We start from the raw sequence: 25,852 nt of genomic DNA, 5'->3' as shown, positions 1-25,852 counted from the left end.
TTACATTACAGAAAGAGCACTCACGCCACTTCTCTTCTACTTGTAACGTTCTGGCACAGCTGGCTGACACCCTATACTCAACCTGTTCAACCTGTAAGACATTCCAAGATTTTGCATTTTTCAAATTTAATTGCAAAATCTAGCTGTATTAACTGTATTCCAGAATTTCAAATCAAGGAGCAAGTTAACTGTACTGTAAGAGATTATAACACATGATAACACAGAAAATAACAACCAATTGAAGCTAGCTATAGCCTACTTAATCATCTACAGGGTCATTCGTACACTAGCCTCTTAAACCAGGCCTAGAATGTTGCTAGAGAAGTTGTAATGGCTTTATTTATTCAATCTTATGAATAGAGCAGCATTTTCCCAAAACATTGCTTCTTTTCTTAGATTTTGCAACCAAGGTAGGAACTAAAAACTTTCAGGAAATGTGTTCTATCCAGTGAAACCACGCAAAGCCCACCTTCAACAAGCCTGTGAGTGGAGGTTTATTTGAAAACCTACATCCAACAGACATTTTTTTAATAGGCATGTTTCCAGACCTCCAAGGAGGCCAGACAAGATTGGAGATTTGGCCTTGTGAGGCTATTCGTATACTAACTGTGGCCTAGAATGCTTGAACAGAATACTGCTCAAGCTCAAACAATGGTTTCCCACAGAAGCATGAGAAATGATACTAGTGTAAAATGACAAAAGATCCGATGATGATGATTATAATGACTCATCTATTTACTGCCCCCTCTACTACAAACTTTACGTTTTCAAGTGGTGGAGGGCTGCATTCATCTGTCAGGTCAATAAACCTACACACTCAAGATGCCAAAAGATAAGAACCAAGAAAGTCCATGACAATAACTTTAGCTAAGAAAATTGTTTGATCTTTTAAAGAACATTGGAGAGTAGAAGAGCATCACAAATCAATAGGAGAGAATAAAAGAAGGGGTCTCTAACAGATACTTTATCAGAGAAAAGTCTGGTGGGCAGACTTAGGACTGTTGGGAACACTGGTGGAAAGACTACAGTTTAGCTGCACTATATACAGTTTACAGTTTAGCTGCAATGGTAGTCGACCAGTCACACTACAATAGATTCATCTAATTTCAAAATGCTTGCTACAAGCCTACGCCCACTGCTTTGGTAACATACCCGCTTGCTGGTGGGCAAACTGATTGTTACTGCCCCCTATAAAGGCCTGCCCCAAAGATGTTGGATTGTTTCTGTAGTCTGTCTGTATTTTTGTGTCCACCCACCACTAGCGATGAATCCTACTCTGCATAAAAACAATTGTGAATGTGTGTTAGGACGCAGATCACATTAGTCTTTCCATCCATAACACAATGTTTTGGACTTGTATTGACGTTTCTTTGGTCCTCGTGTTTTCAGACACCAGCAACTGACTCCAAATACAAATGCAAAGCTTAGAACATTATACACTGAAAGCTTCTGTTTATGCATTGACATTCCAAACAAACACCTGCCTAATACTTTGAAACCTACTCTTCAAATGCTTTTGGCACCTTAATGTGCTGGAATTTCTAAATGGTTTTTTCAATATGGACTCTCAAATTGCTAACATTCTTCAATTTAACCTACTAAGAATGGCATCATGTCAAATTCAAAGTACTGGAATACGGAGCCAAAACACCTCTCTATATCAGTTACATGCATTTTTTATTTCTTATGTTTGCTGAAGAAAGAGCTGAGCTGCAAGGCAAAGTTCTCGATTTACCGGTCAATCTACGTTCCTACTCTCACCTATGGTCATGAGCTTTGGGTCATGACCGAAAGGACAAGATCCCAGATACAGGCGGCCGAAATGAGCTTTCTCCGCAGGGTGGCTGGGTGATCCCTTAGAGATAGGGTGAGAAGCTCGGTCACCCGGGAGGATCTCAGAGTAGAGCCGCTGCTCCTCCACATCGAGAGGGGTCAGCTGAGGTGGTTTGGGCATCTGTTTCGGATGCCTCCGGAACGCCTTCCTGGGAAGGTGTTCCGGTCCCATCCCACCGGGGGGAGACCCGCGGAAGACCTAGGACACGCTGGAGGGACTATGTCTCCCGGCTGGCCTGGGAACGCCTTGGTGTCCCCCTGGAAGAGTTGGAGGAAGTGTCTGGGGAGAGGGAAGTCTGGGCATCTCTGCTTAGACTGCTGCCCCCGCGACTCGGCCCACGAATGAAGCGGAAGAAGATGTATGTGTATGTATGTTTGCTGATCTAGAATTCTAGATATAATCCATATTCAGAGGTTTATAGGATAATTTATAGGATAATTAAAATTTAAATAAAAATTATTGGAGACTGCAATTAAACACTCGTTTTTTCTAATATGAAATAATGAGAGCAGCAGCAGGCTGTCTACCAGGGTCTATTGTTTTACACTAAAATAATCACTGTAAGCCTTATGTGATCACTACCATATCTCTGTTGAAGATGCAGAGTTTCATTTGTTCAGCCACTGCGTCAAATTGGAAGGATGTCAGAAATTCACATTCCTTTGACTGCAGACCCAACGTTTTCATCAACAGAATGCTAATGGCGATCATAACCCTACCTAAGACTTCATGTAGAGTTTAACAGTTCTATTCCACTACAGGCTGGAAAACGTCTCCAGATCTTGCATAATGACTGCACGTCTATCCTTGATGTCTTTTGAAAGGGAACTAGTTCACTTTTTGGATAATTATAAAATAATTACGACCTTGTACCGTAAAACACGACCTTGTACCGTAAAACACAAAATACAAACTATAGTTAAGCCCTCCTTAATACTGTTTACTTTAATGTTTTTCTTGCTTTCCTTTATAGTCAGGCCGATTCAATTCAGAGTCAGCAACTGTCTTCATCAATATAATGTTTAATCACAGAAACATATTTATAAAGTTTATTCTTCACTCTTGGGGAATTCCTTTCAAATTGGACTCTGTAGATATGCTTCATCCAGAGATGGTGTTTTTTAAGGATGTGCGCTCTGGGTAATAAGCTTACACTGATGTTATGGAAGATGGCTGGATTTTCAGCAGTTTTATGGCATTATTTGGCCGTCTGTAACCAGATGCATTCTGTGATGATCATCTTTCCATTCTACAAAAACAAAATAGAGTAAACATTACAGTAACAAAGTATTGTGCTGTACTTTAAGTTTGGAGAAAATGTGGTTTACATTCAGGGGATTTTAACCTTTTTCTAAATGGTACATAGTTCTAGCAGTTGTAAAAAGAAATAAAAGAAGCTGCTCTTAGTTGGAATACGTGTTTCCCTACTTCAATCAAGCAATCCATTAAAATTAACGATCAAGCATGTCATTTTCAATTTTTTTGTGTATTCAATCAGTTAGATTCACACTACACTAATTATTAAATAGTTATTAGTTTAGGTTTATGAATTAGCTGAGGTGCGGTACATTCTTGGGGAGCACCCTGAGCTGCGGCAAGTACTATTGACTGTGTGCTTATGTTACTCATCACATCAGGATTTATATTTAATTTTATTGTTAGTCTGCAAATTTATCCACCCACCTTAAAACAAACAGCAGGAGTCAGACCTGGAACGGCTCCATCACAGACCAGTTGGTTTTGAATTCCCTCTGCCTGCCTGTCTATCCACTGAAACTCTTATGACCCAAACACAAATGTTGGAGAAAATCAGGTCTAAAACTTTCTGAAGATTTCAAGAATATACGTGTGCTGGTATCTTTTTTCTATCCAAATTCCCTTCCACTCTTACTGGAGGCACATTAACTAACAAACACGCTTCTCTCATCCCATAACCCAGACAGACCCATATACACTGCTGCCCACCCCTGCCTACCCATTCATTTAATGAATGTAAAAGTCTATGGCTATTGATCTAGCAGGCCCAGCAGCAGTAATTTAGTGACCGCAATACATTTGTGTCATGAAGGGGGCAGGAAGGGGATATCGATCACAAAATGCAGGCCTATGGTACATACTCTGCTTACCACTCTGGGCACTGCAACGCTCAACTGAGAGATGCTAATTAAATAAATGAATAAACCAAAGTCACTGCATTCAAAGAGGCATGTTTTGTGTTCTTGCATTGTGAAAATTGTCTCAAAGAATATAAGAAAAAATGTGTACTTAACTAAACATCATGACTAATCACAGAAATGTTTAACATTAGGTGAGTACATAACTGTAAGCAGTCAGATACATAATACAGAATTGGGCTAAACACCTGCAGAAGAATCATTTTGTGTGGTAGTTTATACTGTGAGGTTGTAGCAAGACTTTTAGTCAGTATCATTCTAGGTGGTGACATTTTGCTTGAGTGAGATCAGAATCCCAGTTCCAAAATGAAAACCTTAATGTACGTCAGAACGTAACTAGCTTGATAAGGTTAGTCATTTATGATAGGCTCTTAATGGGAGCATGTTTTCTGAATCAGGACCACAATCCGGTGGCAACATTACATTGTAACGGTTGGTTATAATTAATACCAATAAGAGTAAGGCTCTTAATTTACTCTTTATTGGCAACAAGCTCACATCCCAAAGTATATAATGTACATTTCACCTCACACACCTATTGCAGGCATGACTCATAGTTTGCACATTGAAATTATTCATCTCAAAACACTAAAATAAAAAAGGCATAGGCACAAGTATTTTATCACACAGATACATATAGCAATAATATAATTTTAGTTGAAACCTAATCAACCATAAAAGCTATTAAAATGGAAATGACAAAGCTCAAATATGCTACAGGTTTCTACAATTATTGCATTGAAAGGAAGTGCAACAGGATAATGAAATAAATATCTGAAACCTGTACTGGCCTTGGGGCTGCATGTTTCTCCTGAACTGCATGTTAATCTGTCCTATGCTGCCATCTAGTCGCATGCTGGATCTTTTCTTCAGAACAGATGCATTAATGCATTGATAGGGCTTAGAAATCAAATCTTCAGCATTTTCCAATAATCCTCTGTATGACACAAATTATGTAAGATCAACACAGGCATAACAGATTCTCTTTTCCTTTACCATGATTCAGACTGAAAAAAGTACCCATTAGTTAAATAAACACAGATATAAATCATACTTGTAAGTAAAACAAATGAATCTTAAAAGCATCATGAGAATAACATTTCTAGCATTCCAGTCAAAAGCATCACACACAGTTATTGCAGAAATGGCTCCAGTAAGTTTGTTATTAATCTTTTTGTTTGAAACAAAAGCTTGTGTTAAATAATTTAATTAAATATTTTATAATAAGAAATTATTCACTGAATATTTGGTCTGAATGTAGAGTACAAGTAAAAAAAAATAATGAATAAAAGAACCATCAGTGAAACTGCATCTGTCTGATTCAATTATGTGGTTTGAAGTCAATATAATAAAAAAATATTCAAAATGTATTTAACAGGATATACTAAAGTAATCTCTAATGTGACTCCATTTTATGCTCAGTCCACCGTTTTTATTTCTTTGGTATAAATTGTTGCACTAATGGGCCAGAACAAATTCCTTGTTTGTTGTGAAACTTACTTGGCAATACAACTCTTCCTGATTCGGATTGCTAGAGTGTAAAGATCATGGATTTAAGGTTATATCATCCACAGAGTAAGAAACAGTTCACCACCGCTAGGAAAAATTCTAAGTGTTTGTATTAAGTGTCAAATTAGAGTTAACAACTTCAGCAATTGCTTAAGAAGCAACTTTATGAATTAATTTTGTTTACAGCTCATACAATGTAATAAACAAAAATGAAGACACACAACATGAGGCCCAGACTGTGGTAGAGCAAAATTCAATACACTACGGGGAACACACCTTCATGCCAAACACCTAACAGAGAACTGGCACCATAATGACAAGGTCAGTAGACTATGCACGGTTTCTCACGATGAGTAAAGATCTACATCGGTCAGACACCCTGATGTAAGTCGAAAATGTTGTGATTGTGTTGTCTTGTGCCCCACCCTGATTCCACTCCACTGTGTTGCCGTGTGACCCACCCTGATTCCACTCAACTGTGTTCTCTTGTGCCCCACCCTGATTCCACTCCACTGTGTTGCCGTGTCCCATCCTGATTCCACTGACCTGTGTTGTCTTGTGCCCCACCCTGATTCCACTCCACTGTGTTGTTTTGTGCCCCACCCTGATTCCACCCCACTGTGTTGTCTTGTGCCCCACCCTGATTCCACTCCACTGTGTTGTCTTGTGCCCCATCCTGATTCCACTGACCTGTGTTGTCTTGTGTCCCGCCCCCTCAGGTGTCAACCATGTCTCCATTATTAACCTGTGTTGTCTGTCTGTTCTGATGCCAGTTCCTATACTGTTCTTTCACATGCCGGACCCACGTTTCCAGTTTTTTCCTGTTGTGTTTATGTCTCCTAGATATCCCAAGTACCAAACCTCTGCCTGTCCACTACTCGCTGCTGCCTTTTTGTGTTTGAATAAACTTTGCCTGTGCTTCAAACTTTTGCCTCCTGAGTCTTTTGTTTGTTGCTTGACAGAAAAGGGAAATGCTTCACTGTCCTAATAATTAAAAGGCATAGTACTACTCTACATTTAATGCACTTAGAGTATATAATAAGAGTATATAAAAAATATAATTTGAACAAATATCATATGAATTTCTGGATATTAAACTAGCCTGATGATTTTTAAGTCAGTTGCAGAGAATTGAATATAATGTTTGAAACAGCCACAAGATGGCAATATTGATTCAAAGAGTGCGTTAGATCTATTTGGTGTGAGGCGAAAAAGGTTTTCAGCATGGAAGTGGCCCTTGAAGCCTTGGAATATATAACCAAACAGGGAGTTGCTAGAAGAGATTACAGGAACAAAGATAACATTAACATTGAATAGCTGACTACCTAACAAAATGGTTTATAGAGGAGGGATGAACAAGGCTTCAGACTCTGGTATTTCTGCTAGATTGGTGACAGGATCCAATTCAATTGTAGGAGTTACAGCTGTTTTTATCCTCTATGGGAACAGAAAATTTATAGAAAAAAACATTAAGAGTCAAATACACAGTCACATTTCTACAGTGTGAGTCCTAGTATAACTGTAAGTACTAGTATGTGTGTGTAAGTATCAGTTACTTGTGTTTGGTTCAGTGAATGAAGACTCACCTGCAGCAGTGAGCCCTTATTTCTGCAGATTTCATGCAGGGCTCCCAGGGGGATCCACACAATGGAGACTAGGGAGATTCCCCAACCCACCACCTCTGCCCAGACCGGGTATGTGTATGACTTCCCATAGCGGGCAGGTGTGTACTGGACAATGCAGGAGATCAGTATGCACTACAGAGGGGGATAGGAGAGGCAAACAATCTCACATGGAGCAAGGCTTGAATGTACTCAAACATACAGGTGGTGTAGGTAACCTCAGTGGGCTCACCAAAATTCTAGGAAATAGAACACTGAGGAACCAAAATAAAAAATACCATTGAGTACATTTACAGTGGGCTCCAAAAGTACTGGCACCCTTACTGGCAAAGCACAAACAATACTTTAAAATATAATTATAGAGATGAACGCAAAATACCAAAATGGGAGAAATACTATATTTATGTTCCAATGGAACCAAAATCATATATTGATTTAACTTAAAATCACCACCAAATCAAGGTTTCATAATTAACGGCACCCTTAAAGATTATTGTAAATAACATCTACTTAAATTAAACCAGTAATTAAACTTATTTAAGTTGAGCTCAGTCTTAAGGAATGTGGAAGGTTTTGTAAATGTCATATTACTGTTTTTGTTATTTTTCATATCAAACATAATCTTACATTTCTGATTCATATTATACTAGAGAAACTAATAAATTCTGTGTGTCTTAGAATATGCATTTTACACTAAAATCGTAGTCATTTAGCAGACGCTCTTATCCATTGTGACTTACAATAAGTGCATTCCTCTTAAGGTTTCTTGGAAAACCAACATCTGAATATCATTATAAATACACTTTCCTATATACACTTACATACTTTACTTAATCGAAGGCGTTAGTTGGCAAAGTCAGTGCCAGAGAAATCTCGGGTGGTGGGGGAGATACACAAGTTCATTGAAATGCTCATCAAAGAGGAAGGTTTTCAGACACTTTCAGAAGATTGGCAGGTAGGGTCATATTTTGCGGATGTTGTACAGCATGAATCTAAAAGATTGAGTCACTGCTTTGATATTTGCAGAGAATTACAGGTTCTTGTCAAGTATCACACCAAGGTTTTTTGTGCTCTGTGAGGGAACCACCGTGGAGTTGTCAACCTTGGAGCAGGCAGACCTTCCCCGGGAGGAAGAGCAGCTCTGTCTCAAGGTTAAGATTGAGGTGGTGGGCTGACTTCCAAGCGGAGATGTCTGCCAGGCATGCAGTTGTGTGTGTTACAACCTGGAAATCAGAAAGGGGAAATGAGAAGAATAGTTGAGTGTCATCGGTGTAGCAATGATAGGACAGGCCATGTGTGGCGAGTGACCTTGTGTAAAGGGAACAGAAAGTGGGCCAAGGACTGATCCCTGGGGTACACCAATAGGGAGTGAGCGTGGGGGAGACACAGACCCACTCCATGCAACCTGGTAGGAGCGAACCAAGATTGGGCAGAACCTACGACCCCCAGCTCTGAGAGTGGAGAGGAGGATCCGGTGGTTCACAGTGTCAAAGGCAGTGGAAAGATCAAGAGTATAAAATAAAATTATTTTTCTTTGGCAGGGCGGAGAGACTCTGTGACTCAGAGAAGAGCAGTCTCGATCAAGTGACCTGTCTAGAAACCTGATTGGTTAGGGTCCAGAAGATTGTTCTGGGACAGATATACTCATCTAGGCATGAACAAACCAGCTACATAACAGTTCTGTTATAAGCACTTTCTGTGAAGAGGATACATCTTGAAGATTTATCAGTCAGGCTAGTTGGAGTTGGATTAACCAACCTGAGAATCACAAGACTAATATTGCGTAGCCACTCTCATCAACTAGGGACAGATTCCAATCTATGCTTCCTGGTACTATATCGTAAGACAGAGTGATCTACTCACGGCTCAAGACATGATAATTAAGTCATGACCTTAGAACCTGCATGGAGATCCTACAGTAGTATCTGAGTAGTATTGACAGTTCAGTGGTGGCATGTGATCTCACACACAGGGTAGAGGTTAGGCAGGTATAGGTGAACTGAATTAGACTGGTCAGATAGGCCCTTTAGCCAAGAACAGACACACCTATGTCAGGGGAGAAGTCAGTGGGAGGAAACTTGGAGTTGGTTCATGTTTCATTACAAAAGGATTCTTAACTGTATTTCATTGTCATACACTTTTGTCTTGCACTGAGGTTATACACTGATGTCATATGTTACTGCACACTTTGAGTAACAACTGTTGTATCACCTACTAGCTTGTAATATATTGTATAGAGTAGATTTTATTGGTTTCCTGAATAGTTTATTTATAGTCTGTAATGTTTATTTAAGTTTCCGGGAGAACTCACCAACAAACCTAAAGCAGTGGACATTGAGTTTTGACTGAATCAGGAACTCCACTGAGCTATTACATCACTTCCTGTTTCACCAGGGAATAAAATTAGGTAACACGCATGTAACATCCCTTTGTCATCCAACACCATAAAGAAGACAAAAGAACTGACAGTTCAAAAGAGACAGATGGTCATAGATCTTCGTGAATCTGGTAATGCCTACAAGAAGTTCCACAAATGATTGAATATACCACTGAGCACTGCCAGGGCAATTATCAAACAATTAAAAAGATATGGAACAGTTGAAAACCTCACGGGTACAGCAAAATCCCCAAGAATCACTGTGAAAGAATTGCAGGACTTGGTGGTGTCTTGTGGTCACCAGGTTTCAAAAAGCACCATTAGACAGCACCTCCGCAACCACAAGCTCTTTTGGAAGGGTTGCCATCAGAAAGCCCTTTCTGAATCCAAGACCCAGACTTGGAATTTGCCAAAAGTCATTTAAATTATGACTGGAATACAGTGCTCTAGTCAGATGAAACCAAAATGTAACGTTTTGGTCAGATATAGTCTGTAATGTTTATTTAAGTTTCCGGGAGAACTCACCAACAAACCTAAAGTAGTGGACATTGAGTTTTGACTGAATCAGGAACTCCACTGAGCTATTAGATCACTTCCTGTTTCACCAGGGAATAAAATTAGGTATCACACAAAAATGTTTCCATGACAAAATAAATGTTCTGCCAAGGCCATCTCAGTTGCCGGACCTCAATCCAAATGAAAACCTGTGGACTGAGTTGAAGAGAGCAGTTGATAAGCGCAAACCCAAGAATGTGAAGGATTTTGAAAGGATCTGCATAGAGGAATGATCCAATATCCCTCCAAATGTGTTCCGTAACCGTGTCAAATATTACAGGAAAAGGCTCCATGCTGTTATCCTTGCCAGAGAAGTACTAAATGAGGAGTGCCAATAATTATGATACCTTGATTTTGGTGAAATGTATTTTGTAATAAATATGTATATTATTTTAGTCGGTTCCATTGAAACATTAATAAAGTACATTATTTTTCACATGGTATTTTGATTTCATCTCTGTAATTATAATGTTTATATTTTAGTATTGTAGTACTGTTTATGCATCGCCAGTCAGGAGTGCCAGTAATTGTGGAGCCCCCTGTACATACATTCACTGTCTTCTTTTTAAGAGATGAAAATACAATAATAAAAAAGCCTCTAAAATCTCTATTATTCCAATACTAATGAAATGTGTTAACACATGGAGGGTCAGGTAGGAGCACCAGAAATTACGACCTGCAAAAAAAAAAAAATGAATGCCACAGGTCTAATATCACTATCACTACTAATACAGAAAGTAAATCAACCATACAACTCCAAAATCGTCATCATCACAACAACACAATGAATGAGCCCCTCACCAGGACCAGCATGGGGGAGAACACCATCCAGCAGGAGCGGAAATAGACATTAGGAGCTTTACCCAACATCCTCTGCACCATAATGGTCAACCTCCGGAGTCCTGAACAAACACATGAAATAACTCTGAGCACATTTTTTTTGTCTAAACAAACAAACTCCTGTAAAGACCTGAGTCACGAATCAGAAGGAACACATAACCAAAATTGCCAGTACATTACAAGCCATTAAATGTTACCACAAGAGTAGAGAAGGCACTAGGTATTACCGAAAATCCAGCAGACAGCAATAACCTCAAAGAAGGCCAGAAACATGAGTGACACCACAGCAGTGTAGTGGTCCATCAGCTGGAACACATAGATGCCCCCCTAGGGAGAAACAGACATACCTTAGTGAAACCAGGTCCAAACATAGTCACTTCAGAGACACAGATAGTGGCATCACCTTACCTTAGTTATGTGAGGAATGCCTAACAGGAAGCCCATCACACAAACACAGAGAACAATGAGCTCCTGTCTCTTCAGGATACGCAGTAACTTTGGTCCAAAGCCATCCATTATGGATGTAACCGCCACCTCCACCATGGCAAACTGCAGGGCACAGCACAGGACATTAATACTGACTTCTGGGACTGGGGTCCTATCTGCCTTACAGTAGAAAGGTATTTGTATACATGTCATGCATTTTATACTTTGTTTGTTTCTAACCTGGCTGTCAAGCCCCAAGCAGAGAAGCATGAAGAAGAACAGAGGAGCCCACACTTGGGGCAGAGGCATAGTGGAGAAGACCTCTGGATACACCACAAACACCAAGCCAGGTCCTGGGGCACACATCCATAGCAGAGGTTGTCAAACCAGAATGCACCATTGCTGAGATTACTGTAGATAAATGACAATGACTTCCTTCCTGAACAAGGAAGTCAAAACTTTTAAAGACGCAGCTACTTTCCCAGTTCAAAAGCATGACACAAAGAGCTCTGTTGTGCTCTTCATACAATCATAAAAGAAACCAAACCAAGAAAAGATAATATGCAACGCACCGACAACTTCCCCATTGTTATAATGTAGTTGTGGTCTAACAGATGTCAGTGTATAACAGACCTTCAGCATTCAAAGACAGTATCTGAGGCTCAGCCAAGCCGGAGCAGATGCTTATCAGAAGAGCCTGGCAGGCCCATGGCTAATCCCTACTTTACTTCCATCAAAGCACCTAATACCCTGTATTAACACTGGCACATTTTGTTGTGCCACTTGAAGTTCACCTAAAGCTAATCCTTAATATATTAATGGGATGAAAAAGAAATGGGCTTATAAGACACGCTATTTTCTTAAGCAAATTAAATAACTTATATACAGATAAAGATCAATTCTGCCAATCGAGGGACCCTGGCACTGTTGGGCTTCCACAATTATGATTTAAACTTGTTAGATATAGGTGATACAGGAATCTGAATCATAACTATTTGGTCTGATTGTAAATTCAGAGTTTTGGATTAAGCAATAGCATTATTAACCATTAACCCCCGCGACCCGGCCCCGGATAAGCGGAAGATGATGTTGATGATGATGATTATTAACCATATATTTTATGCAGCTCAGCATTACTTTAGTTTGGTCATGCTGACATTGCATAATTAACTTATTTATATTGCAGATTAGATTCTCTAAATATGGCATTGAGTTCCAGTACCCAAGGGTATCTGTATTCTTACCCATTTGTAAATCATTTTTCTAAAATATAAACCTGTTGCAATTTCACCGATTTACTGAGTTACAGTTCATCTAAGAAAATCAGTCGTTATAAAATTTATTAGGCCCTTATCTATGGATACTTTTTGTGCATATGGAACATTTATGGGATATTTTATTTCAACTTGTGAAACCAGGGACCAACACTTTAAATGTTGCATTTCTTGTTTATTATTGTGGAATCTGAGCATTAACAATTACAATATGTATGTTTCATTGGAAGTGAATGTGCCTAGATAATGAGATCAACAAACCTCTGTTTAGATTATCTCTCTGTAGGTTGCGCTCTGATAACCACAGGAATGTTCACATTGACCATTTGGCATGGGGGTTACTGTCTTGGAAACCCTGATCTTTGCTATGCAGAAACACCCTAAATGTATAGGCTAGCTGGCAACTAACATTACAGTGAGAAGATAATGGAACTTTCACCGAATGACATCTGTGCAGCAATTTTCCAATAAACTTGAGCGAACTTCTCCCGGGATTTGATGCGGGTTCAAATTTTTTTGACCACTATACAAAAACGCTGATTTCTAACAGTATAGATAGTGCTGCGTAGCAAGATCCAGTATGGGCTGGAGGCTATAGTGAGCTTCAACTGTTAAAAAGTAACCTTGGATCAGTTCCAGCTTCCACACCACATTTGCATGGTCCAAAGGTTGATGTTTTCCATTTTGGTATCCCAGAAAGAAATGTATCCTCTGAATTAATCGCTTTACCCTAACCTTAATTCTTTTACATTATACTTGCTGTTCTTGTTTTCCCCAACCAATGAGGGAGGAAGAAGGAAGTCATGTTTTGTCTAGTCATTCTCTAGAGGTCACAATACTATAACTACAACTGACATGGGTTATGTATTATCTCATTCATAAATAAATCCCAGTTATCCATTAAATATTAATCTCTAAATGGTATAAAATAATGAGATTATTATGCCCTTTACCATGACAGGAAGTTTTCAGAGACAATAACACATCTATTAGACATTAAATAGCTGATATGGAAATGAAAGCGACACAATTATACATTTTAGTAATTTAGCAGACACTTTTATCCAAAGGGACTTAGAGCAAATACAGGGACATTTTTCCACAGTGCAGCCTAGGGTAAAGTGCCTTGCTCGGGGACACAGTGACAACATGCCCAGTCTGGGTACAAACCCTAACCACTGAGTTATAGAAGGATAAACAACACTCGAAGAATACCAACTTAAAAAGGAAACACCTACCATCTGTAGCAATGTTGTCAACTGGGAGGTTGTGGATATGAGCCATGTAACCAATGGCTGAGAATATGACAAAGCCCGCCAAGATACTGGTGGCCGAGTTAACTAAAGACACAATCAACGTGTCCCTGAGAGAGGACAAGAAAACAAACAGAACAGAGTGAGGCAGAGGATTCTCATGGTCAGGTGAACCACTGAGGAGTACCCTTGGCTCTGGGGACTGGCTGTTTTGAATGAGGTGGTGAGTAATAACTTCAAATGTTCCCAAAGACTTTTGGCCCATTACACCATTTTCACGTGACCCCAACATGCAAAAGGTTAAGTCAATAACAGTTTTACTATTTTCATTAGAGCTATGAGAGTCCATAAAAAATAATATTTTTGACTGATTTCTAATAACATTTAAACAATGTAAGGTGTGATATGCATTAAGAAACATCAGGCAAAAATTGGGTCTGTGTTTTCTGGTAAGGACATAACTATTTAAAATGTTCATGGGAATAACTAACGAGACAAACAATTGTGGAGGGAAAAAAACAGACATGTGAATACTGTTGTCTCAACATTTTAAAACCTCAGTGGAACTGGTTGCTACACAAGAGCTTTGTTACAAATCTAAAGCAACCAGCATTTCCCAAACTAGGAGTCAGAATAAATGTGCTCATAGAATCAGGGTTACCCAAAACCGGGGTAAAAAACAGGCTTCTTGCCTTATTGAAAAGGCCCAGAAAACTCCTCTTATTCAACATGAGTCCATTATTATTCTGAAACTATAGACTTATTCTGTGGAGCTGCAGTCAATTGTGGCAAAGATAAAAACATATTGTAGTGGTAAAAGAGAATATATGTCTAACCTGAGGATGTTATTGTTGAACTTGTTATAACTTGCCATGGATATCATGGAGCCAAATCCAATTCCAATGGAGTTAAATATCTGGGCTGCAGCGTTAACCCACACCTGTGGTAAGGTAGAGGTTAGCAGATAAAGGTCAGAGAGGATGACAACTTTAATTTAAAACTGGAACATAAATAAACTTAATCTGTGTCAGGAAAACCAATCCTTATCGTATTTTATCTTCTACTACAGAACGTAAAGTAAGACCTGAACTTCGAGCAGCTTGTTCCAGTTCGGTTTTATGAAGTAGAGTATCCCATTCTTGGCACCAGGAAGCTGAACATTGTTGATGAGCAAGGCAAACAAAATGAAGTAGGGGAAGGTCGCTGTGAAATAAACAACCTAAATCACAGTGAGGAGAAAAAAATACTCACTATTATTAAAGTTAAAATGTATGAAGTAACATACAATTGGTACAAATTCAATGTTTTCTAAACAAAAAATATGTAACATCCATCAGCGCCCACTCCTACAAACCATTTGAGCCTAAGGCAATGAGAAACCAATACTTTCCTATAATTATTCCCCACTAACGAGACAGTCTGAAAGGCCATACAATCCTTTACTGACACTAAACAATATAGCGCTCTAAACACAACTAGCTTTAAGTAGCTGCTGTTGTGAGGATAGAGAAATAAATTTGACCTTTCCAGTGGATTTGACACCTTTGAAGATGCACAAGTAGACAATGGCCCAGGTCAAGATAAGGAGGCCAAAAAGTTCCCAGCGTAGTCCTCCTGCCTCCTCAATTCCATTAGTAATCTCCAAAAGTCTGTGACTGAGAGAGGAAGGGCAGCTCAGGATAGGGAAAGCTAAATAAACCTTCAATAAACCATTCTTATCATACTGTTCCATAACACAAAAGCCATAGCTCTTCACAGTAATTTCTCCTGATCCAATTCACATTAAACTCAGAGTTTTCATTACTTTTCTCATCATATGATTCCCTAAATCCTCCAAACTCTTCAAGAGGATTTAAGACTTGTTTGCCAATCATAAGAATCTTGAGCCCCACCTTTGCCTGTGATTTGCCCTACTAATAAGTTAGTAAAAATGTGATTTAATATAGAATACTTACTGAAAATACTGTTGACTGGCTGACTGCAGGTGGGTGGCGTTGCCAGGGAAACCGCTGGAACAGTTACCCATGGCATTCCAAGTGTTGTTGCAGGACTGCCAGGGCAGTTTTTCTTGGAAAGAGTTGAAGAAGTAATAGAGCGCCCAGCTCATGAGAACATTGTAGTAGGTGCAGAGCACAAAGGAGATCACAACGGTGGCAATGCCCACACCTGTAGAGTGATAGGGACAGCAAAAGGGGTTAAGTCAGAGAGGTTTCTACAGTGGTGATGACACAGCAGCTGTAGCTACCTTTTCATCTGTTGTCTTTCCTGTGTGGCACTCCTTCGGCAGTATACTTTATGTAGATCTGTAAAGGTTGGCTTGGGCAAACATTGATGGTAGTGCTCCCATAGACATTAAGCTGTGGAGAATGTTAAAAAATATACTCTGACTATATGGTATACTCAAGAAATAAGGCACATACTGTTGTGGTATATGGCTAATATATATGGCTAAAGCATGACACATCTTGCCTGGACACAGCACTTAGTGGTTTATTGGAAATACCACAACTCCTTATTGAGATTATTTACCGGATACTAATATGATATATCCGTGGTACATGGTCTCACAGACCACAGCTTTCAAGAATGTTTGAGGTTCCATGAAAGATGATATAATCTAACAACCATTTCCCACGAAGACAACAACAGCGCTTCAGTCTTAGACCATCTGAGAAAATTGATAAAAGATTTTGATTTGGGGAGTAAGTGTTTGTTTGTCAAAACACCATTAAATAACAGAATAAATACAAATAAAATAGTTTTTTTCATAACGAAATTTGATCTTGTGAGATGGCTGAAAGAAATGTCATTCAGAAATTAAAAGCAAGTGGGTAAATTGAAGACAGAAAGCCGAGCGGGAGCATAGTCTGCATCTGATGACCTGTACTTCAATTTCACTTCCTTGAGGGACAGAAGGACATTCAGTGAAACGACTGCTCAACATCTGTCAGACCAGTACCAAAGCACATTCTATTGAATTCAAAGAAGAAATGCCCTTATAGCATGTGCAGCAGCTTAAAAACTATTCCCTGCATATTTTGTGGAGGCAATTCTGGAGTTTCTGATATCTAAATTTTTGAAGATCTGCTAACAGAAAATATCCCAATATCCCAAATTAAGGATTTCAACCTCATGTAAGCGTGAAATGCGGTAAAAATAAGCTGTGTGATTTCGGTTTTCTTCCTAATAATACGTGGTCTAACTTTTTAATGGTTTAAATATGAAAAATCATATTTGGGTTGTGTCTGGAGGTCCACTGTGTCATGATCCACAATAAACCATTGCTCCATTAAGGTTGTAATCTCCTTAGTAAGCTAATATTTTTTCCATTAAAATAGCATCAAATTGATCAGAAATATAATATAGACATTGTTAATGTTGTAAATTACTATTGCAGCTGGAAGCTGATTATTGTCAGTCTATTATGTTCGGAGAAATTAAGGCTATTCCTTAATAGCGAGAAATTGTGTAGTACTACCTTCGCATAACACAAACTGGCTCTAACCAGAATAGAAAGAGGAGTGGGAGGCCCCGGTGCACAACTGTGGCAGAGTTGCAAAGACTGTCCAATATATCTCAGGCTGTCCAATAAAAAGAAGAGATTAAGATGGGCAAAGGATCACACTGTACAGATAAAGAACTCTGCCTAGAAGGCTAGCATCCCGAATTCATCTCTTCACTGTTAACATTGAGGCTAGTCCCTCATCTTCAGTTTCTTGGCAATTTCTCACAGGGAATAGCTTTCAGTTCTTAGAACAAGAACAGACTGAGTTTCAGAAGAAAGTTCTTTGTTTCTGGCCATTTTGAGCCTGTGATCGAACACTGATGCTGAAACTGAACTAGTCTAAAGAAGGCCAGTTTTATTGCTTCTTCAATCAGCACAACAGTTTTCAGTAGTGCTAACATAATCGCAAAAAGGGTTTTATAATGATCAATTAGCCCATTAAAATTATAAACTTGGATTAGCAAACAATATGCCATTAGAACACAGGACTGATGGTTGCTGATAATGGGTCTCTGTACCACCCTGTAGAATAATAAAAAATAATCAATTTCCATCTACAATAAACTGAACTAAACTTTTGAACGGTAGCGCACGTGTCCCCAGGACGGTGGGGCTTCATATGGGCACAAGCTCAAATTGGCCTTGAAAGTAGTGATTGTATAATGGGTTCAGGGGTGAAAGCAATAAGAGCACAAACCCAGTGTCATCATAAGTTTTAAATTATGCATTTAAAAACTGTAGCTATTCAGCAGGACAAGATGACACAATGCTCAATAAAATGTCTAGACTGAATTTTGCTTGTGCATGTACACATTTAAAGAGAACAGAAAGATACTGTACCTTGGGAATGCTCAATAAAATGTCTAGACTGAATTTTGCTTGTGCATGTACACATTTAAAGAGAACAGAAAGATACTGTACCTTGGGAATGATGTTGAGAATGTTCACTGAAATTGCAGCCAAGTTTTTAGCCTTAATGAAGTTTTTGCTGTTCAGTGAGGCAGAGACAAATGCAACTGCTACATTATAAATTTGATCAAATTGGTTAAGGGGTCGCATGTACATGAGGTAGACATGAGAGAAACATGAATAAGTGTTTGCAAAACAAGACATGCAGAACACAATCTGGATCCTTAGCTTGGAGAAGAAGTTCTCCAGAGGGGCAATTATGGGAGGGCGTGGGTGAAAACTCTGTATCCATAGCCATGGCCAATATAGAAAAATTTGTTGTCATTGTTAGCAGTGATAACATGGTAGAATGCTGCTGACAATATGGAGGGTGGGCCGACTGGAAAACACCTCTGTCAACACAGTGATGGAGTCCAATCCAACCCCACTGATCTCCTAGATCAGTTGGAACTACTACACGTGGTACAACATAAGCCTCACATCCTTTGTCATTCATTCCCGAGTTTGCTCTTTCCCTACACCGCTAATTAGGGGATCGTCTGCTCTACTGGCTCGTCCAAATACACCCAGAGTGGCATAATAGTGTTTTCATTCTCCCTGTCAAAACGGGTTCAATCTGTGGTGTTCAATAATAACCCAGGGACATTACACTGCAGACAAGCCCAAATTCAGTGGTTGAGGGAGTGGTTGGAAAAAAAGGGGAACATTTTAAGAAAGGCAACATTTTATGTACTTTAACGTTACAACAATAGCTTTTAGTAAGCAATCAATGGCTAGTGTTTATTTTGTCAAACAATAACTGAAAAAATGAAATAGTCTCCACCTATTAATGTTTCTGGTGTATTGGTTAAAAAAAAATATGAGGCCATGTGGAATGGGATGTGGAATAACAGCACATTAGGTATTAATAGGAAGTTCTGGATTTTGCATCCAAGCTCAACCACAGAACTGACGAATTGGATGGCACACTAGAGAGTGACAAAATTTGAAATGTTGAATACAGAATAACATTACAAATACCACAAATAAAAAATACTCTGGTTGATCAGGGTAAGATGGGTAAGAATGAAACCCGATGAATACTGCAGGACATTAGTCCAGACTATAATATTGGTTGGTTAAGTAGAGGAGTGGTTTGAGGGAATTGGGAGAACTTATTACAGAAATATCACAGTTACTATGCGTGGCATAGTAATATATATAAAAATATACAGAAAGAACTACCTGTTTTTGGCCCTCGCTTAGCACAGAGCCATTACCAGGCTGAAATGAGCGATAAATCAAGAGACGGACCCAAATGTTTTGACCGGGTAGACTATCTCTGTTTTCGAGGAGAAGAAACTACAGAGAAAAGTCTTGAGTTAGAACAGGTGATAGAATACCTTACTGACTCAAACCCAAGCAAGTCAACGCATGTTGATGGCTGAGCTCTTGGCAAAGGAACATTTTATTCACATTTCATTATAAAATCTTAAGATTCTTACAGACTAAATGTCAGAGGCCATTGCTGTTCAAGAATATTTCAGTTAAACTTCATGAGCATATATTAAAATCACATATCTCAATATTCAGACAGATGCATTCCCAACAGAGTCTTTACGGGACTGCAGAACAACATCCAGGCTGAAGGTTGAACACAAAGTTAAACTGGCTTCGCAAAGTATGCAGACCCTTTCACTTTTTTCACAATTTGTTTTATAGACTGGATTTACAGTACATTTGATTTAATCTGTTTATTGGTCATCAATATCCACACAATTACCCATAATGCTTAAGTGAAACAACTTTTTGGCAAGGTTTCTCAATATATAGAATTTTGTTTTTTTTAAAAGACTGATATACATAAGAAATCAAACCATTTATTCAGGACATTGTGGAAGCGCCTTTGGCAGCGACAGCTTCAAGTCTCCTTGGGTATGTCTCTATCAGCTTTGCACACTTGAATTTGGGCAGTCTTTATCATTCTTCCTTGCAAATCCTCTCAAGATCCTCTCATATCTTCAGGTTTCCCCAAAAAATGTCAATGGGGTTCAAGTACGGGCTGTAGCTGGGCCACTTAAATACATTCACAGGCTTATACTACACTTCAGTGTTGTCTTGGCTGAGCGCATGGGTCATTGTCTCTCTGAAAGGTAAATCTTCATCCCAGGTCCTGTGTGCTCTGGTTTTCTACAAGGACTTTTTCTGCCGCTAAAAAGGCATCTCCATAGTGTGATGCTCCCAGTAACATGCTTCACTTTAAAGATAGTATCAGCCCAGGTGAGAAATAGCGCTTGGCATTCAGGCCTAAAAGTTTGAAGTGGGTCTCATCAGACAAGAGAATCTCTTTCCTCATGCACTCGAATTCCTTTTAAGTGCCGTTGGGCAAACTCCAAACTGCATATCCACTGACCTTTACACAGGATTGGCTTTCATCCAGCCACTGAACCATTAAGGCTTGATTGATCAATCAATCAATCAAATGTATTTTATATAGCCATTTTTAGATAAGCAGCTGTTGAAAAGTGCTTTCACGGATAGCCAGCCTGAAACCCCAAAGAGCAGGCAACACGAGTTAATGCTTGATGCAGGTTGTTCATTTGGCAGATATTCAATCTCTACAGAGAAATTCTGAGGCTCTTTTCTTGGCCATTAGGTTCCACATCCAGGGCCCATCTTGCCCAGTAGGTTTGGCCAGACACTAAGAGATTTTGTGGTTCCAGACTTCTTCCATTCCAATGATGGAACCCACTATGCTCCTAGGAACTTTCAATTCAGTTTTTCATAACCTTCCCCAGACCTATGTCTCGACACAAATCTGGGAGGGTCCTTGGATTTCATAGCTTGGTTTTCTGACTTGAACTGCAAAGTGTGGGGTCTTATATAAATGTGTGTGTTTGCCCTTCTAAATCATGTTCAATAAAATGAATTTGCCACAGGTGTACTCCAATCAAGTTCTAGAGTCATATCATGGATGACACAGGATGCATATGGGCTCAATTTGTAATATCCAGGCAAAGGATCTGAATATTTACTATGTATGAAATATTTCAGTTTTTCTTTTCAACAAATTGGCAACATTTACTAAAAACATTTTCATTATGGGGTATTGTGTGTAGATTAAGAGAAAAAAATATATAAATTCATTACAACAAAAAGTGGAGAAAGTTAATGGGTCTAAATACTTTCCAAAACCACTGTAAATGAATGTTGCCTGCAGCTAATACTAGAAAAAATTTAGTTTGCTTTCATCTCTCATGTGATAGTAAAAGAAAGAAGACATTTCAGTGATTTGTTTGGAGTGACTGATCTTGATCCTCTAATTAGGGGGTTTTCAGAGAGGTCATATTCAAAACGACGTATGTTTCAATCAATAGAAATACTGTGGATATTAAAAACACATGCCTATTTTGATTCCCCATTAAGATCGGAATGGGCTACAGTTTTATGTGAAGAATATACTACATCTCCCTACTTCTGTCATATCAATACAACTAAGCCCCATTGTTTGCGAGTAGATTTCAATAAAAATAATAGGCTTTCCAGAAAAGCAAGGGCCAAAGAATTGCAAATACTGATTCAGGGCCTTGAATGTATTTTGTAAGGTCTCAGCCATCAACTAGGCATCTGAAATTATTTGGTATTATGACACACAATTATTTTGTTTTATGAAAATCTACAACAGTAAATACATTACACATCCTTGATTAAGCAAGTAGACACAGGTGGTTCTCTGGTAAATGTGTTTTCCTATTACCACAGTCCAGCAAAATGACAAATGAGTGCTTTCAAATAATCACAACCTAGATCAAGTCAAGATATCTAATTCAAATAGCTGAACCATAATGATCACATTAATTCAAGTTTCTTCAATGATCTGCCAAGTTCAAGAAATATGAAAAATGCAGTATGACACCTGTAATGACTAGCTCATTAAAGGTTAAAACAACATGACTAGCATGACACATTCAGAAAATCCATTACATTACATATTTGTCAGTTTATGTAAATTACAAACATATATGAAGACCTGTGAATGGTCAGAAAAGGCAAAATGCAATGCAATTTCACAGGCAAAATGATATTACATCAAATAGTTGAAAGTGAAATGGAACTGAAAAGTTAATAGTAGTCACTGTTAATTGACTTTGTGCTTACTAATCTCAACTAATTTGTCTAAATTGTTAGTACTTTACACCTTGTTACCCTAATAGCACACTGCTTTCAAGCGGTGCTACATGTTTAACCCACTTACCCCTGAAGAAAATCCACGCATTGAAGTTATTTCTATTGAGAGCTTAACCATAAGACACATTGTTCTAATACGATACCTCTGTTTTTTTTATTGTTGATAAAACAGTAACTTATATCTAGCAGAAGTTCATTCTATGTTTTCAACATTGTTGGATTCCTGTCAGCATGTCACCTTATAATACCAAATCAACCTAGGCATAAGTACATACACATGACAGGTTTCCTTTTGAGCTAATTTGCCAACTCCTTTCACTGTGAAGTGAGGCCAAACTGATTTAAAAAAAACACTGATCAACAGTTAATTGTCAATTAAATGTAGTAATCTCACAAATCTGGATCTTACTCAGCATTACTAAGCTGTTTATTTTTTATTTTAAAGGGACCTAAAACAAGATGAGGACTGTGATTTTATGGTGAAGAATGAAAAGCATGTTTACTTATGATTCACTTTTTTTTTAAAGTTGCAAACCATGCTAATATGGCAACCATAATAAACTATAAAATACCCCTGTATCAAGATTGCACATATCTTAACAAACTATGACACAGAATATGCCAATCCATTTCAGACCTGGACACATTTGAATACACATTTAAATATGCTGTGTCCGATCTTGATAAAGCAGTATTTTATACAGTCAAATGATGTGGATACACAGCCCATGACAGTTTTCCCTTAGATGGAATAAACCTGGGTCTGTTACTGTGGTACTATCGTTCACAGTCCTTCGGATCAAAATAAACACAAAATAAAAAACGTTTACCGTATCCATGTCAACTTAAAAATTACTTTTGGGTTTCCAACACTATTAAACAGATTTAGAAATTTTAAATCTTTAAATACACTCCATCATCCAGTACAGTATGTCTACTGGAAGGTTTACTGTATATATGGAACATGGAGTGTTAGTCATAAACAGTAGGTATGAAACAGAACACCTTTTAATAAAAATTGTATTTATAAAGACCTTTCCTTTCATAGCTTGCAGGGTGTGGATAGGAATATAATGTGGCAACAGACCACTCAATGAAAGTTAAACGGCCTAACAGTCTATAGCTTGCTTATTATCTAGTGAAGAACACTTAGTTAAGGTGCCAAATAACAGTCAAATATTTTTGCATAGTTGGTATACTCTAAATACTGATGAGTGGGGCTTAACTCCATTCCTTTTTAATTTATTTTATGTGAACACTGACACCAAACTCACTAGGCTTTCCAGGTGCAATGTCTAAATAATTGATAACATTTCAACAAAGGTGTTGCCTAATGTTAAATTTAAACCCAGTTTAGAGTTATATTTCATTGTCCCTGTGATACCGTAACCTGATAACCGTTATTTAACCCCTCCCCTTTTGAACAGAGTGGAATCTTGAGACTCTGTGTTAATCCCTTTACCTCAGCCAGGTAGGCCTACTGTACTACATGCACTCTTTAAAACACCATTGCCTATTTTTGCTGGACTGTTCCAGGTTGACTAAAGTTTGAGCCCTTGGAAACCTGAGACCCGTGGATATCACTCACCTTTCAACAAGGGGCAAACTTGGGCTAGAGCATGCACCGGTCCCAGACGTGTGTACTGCCCAATGGCAAACTCCATGAAGAGCAAAGGGATGCCACACAGAAACAGCATAAGAAAGTAAGGGACAAGAAAAGCACCTAAAAGAAGAAAGATATGGATCACAATAGATTAGTAATTCAATACAATTACACTTTTTCATTGTCAATACATATTCTGAGTAAATATCTGCTGATACTGAGTATAGATCCAAAACTGCTATTTTCGATTTCTTGACATGCTATGATTGCCATCATTTTTGTAGTTGACGGAACTGTCTATAAACAACCCCATTGACACTCCAATGCAGTGTAAGGCATTTGTGGAAATTGTACAGCAACACACAATGGGATTGGCAGTGGATCGGCATTACACAAATTGTCACTGCAGTGACAAGGAATGTGACAAACTGATAAATTTCCTGAAGGTTTATACAAGCATTAAATTTTTTTTGGTTTTGGATAACATTTTAAAATTCCATGTAATTTGGCACATTTAACTCACTGTCCTTCAAACACAATCGGATCAAAGTGACACTAGATTACCTTTACGCACTGTAGGAGCCTATCTGGCTAATTAATTGAAGTTGGATGTTACTTGTTGTGATGTTACATTTGATACCAAGGCTATGAGGCGTGTCGCGTACGTAATGCCAGTTTCCACTGAGGTGTCGCTTCGAAGGCTTGTATTGTTTTAGTAGAGAAGTACGTGATTGATGACGTGATTGAAGGCCTCACTGACAGTGGGATTTGCTTTGAGATTCGGTTGCAGATATAAGGAAATCGAATATCAGACTATTTTACCCTTTCAGGTTATTCACTGGACTTGAACAGCTTTAATTTCTATAAAAATTATTAAAATGTAAGTGTTATTATATATAAGTGGTATTGTGTATACAGTAGAACTATATTTCTTTTATTTTTTTCTGGATGAAAATATTTTATTTCTGAATGATAAAAACATTCTTTCCCAGTCACAGAAGCACATTCACAATCACTGCCCAGTTATGGAAGCACTCTCAGTCCCCAGTTACAGAAGCACTTTTATTCCCCAATTGAACCCCTCACATTTTCCCTATTTTTACTTCAATTCTCCCACATATTTTGTCAATACAGGCACTCAAACATCAATAGGTTTCTTTTTTTTTCACCAACACACTGTACAACTTATTTTCTTAGGAAATAATGATAACAACATACATAGCCCAAAATTAACTATGATACCAGGAGACGGGCCGTTACACGAGGAGAGCTGGACAGAGCCGTAGAAGGGCATCAACCCAGCAGCAGGACAGGTATCTGCTCCTTTGTTTGAGGAGGAACAGGAGGAGCAATGCAAGACCCCTACAAAAAAAAACGCTCTGAGTGGGAGCTGGTCACAAGAATGCTTAGGTAGCGCTTTGCCAGGTGGACAGTTTCTTTGGTGGATCTTCCACTAGTCCAGTGGATTGGTTCCACTGTCAGCATCAGGAGACTGAAGATAGCAGCTGAGTTCCTTTTCTACCAGTTGGGTTTCAGTAAGACCTGTGGTGGTGGAGCACAGCTGGTAGAATAAAACAGCTGCAGCAGCAATGTGCTGCTGCAGCTATGCTGGGCTTGGGTTTGCATGTCCCTCATTGACTATCTCTGAGACAGCCCTTGCTTTTATGTGGCCTACCTTCTCTTTCACGTAACGTGTTTTAAACCGAGGGTAAAACAACAAGGCTATGCCCGGGAGATCATCTGTTGCTATTTTTCATTCAGACTGTTTTGGTGGTTTTGGTGAGCTCTGTTTCACAATCATCAG

At 38.7% G+C, this 25,852-nt stretch overlaps 1 protein-coding gene across 1 annotated transcript in view; it reads right to left on the bottom strand.

Annotated features, from left to right (window-relative positions):
• Positions 1–4,467: 4,467 nt before the first annotated feature.
• The window catches only part of si:ch211-225b11.1 (uncharacterized protein LOC561694 homolog), a 31,910-nt gene continuing 10,525 nt past the window's right edge, over positions 4,468–25,852 (bottom strand). Inside the window, exons 2-13 of the mRNA XM_010896395.4 lie at positions 24,034–24,168; positions 15,820–16,030; positions 15,387–15,519; positions 14,949–15,083; positions 14,701–14,804; positions 13,850–13,974; positions 11,578–11,690; positions 11,320–11,460; positions 11,139–11,238; positions 10,873–10,973; positions 7,104–7,274; positions 4,468–6,954 (exon numbers count right to left, since the gene is read on the bottom strand). Coding sequence (XP_010894697.2) covers positions 6,856–6,954; positions 7,104–7,274; positions 10,873–10,973; positions 11,139–11,238; positions 11,320–11,460; positions 11,578–11,690; positions 13,850–13,974; positions 14,701–14,804; positions 14,949–15,083; positions 15,387–15,519; positions 15,820–16,030; positions 24,034–24,168 — 1,568 coding nt within the window. The 3' untranslated portion in view covers positions 4,468–6,855. The remainder of the gene's footprint in view (positions 6,955–7,103; positions 7,275–10,872; positions 10,974–11,138; positions 11,239–11,319; positions 11,461–11,577; positions 11,691–13,849; positions 13,975–14,700; positions 14,805–14,948; positions 15,084–15,386; positions 15,520–15,819; positions 16,031–24,033; positions 24,169–25,852) is intronic.

The sequence above is a fragment of the Esox lucius genome, chromosome 13 (assembly GCF_011004845.1).
Source record: "Esox lucius isolate fEsoLuc1 chromosome 13, fEsoLuc1.pri, whole genome shotgun sequence".
NCBI lineage: Eukaryota > Metazoa > Chordata > Actinopteri > Esociformes > Esocidae > Esox > Esox lucius.
Note: the sequence above shows the minus strand (reverse complement) of the source record. Positions and strands in the feature narration are given on the sequence as shown.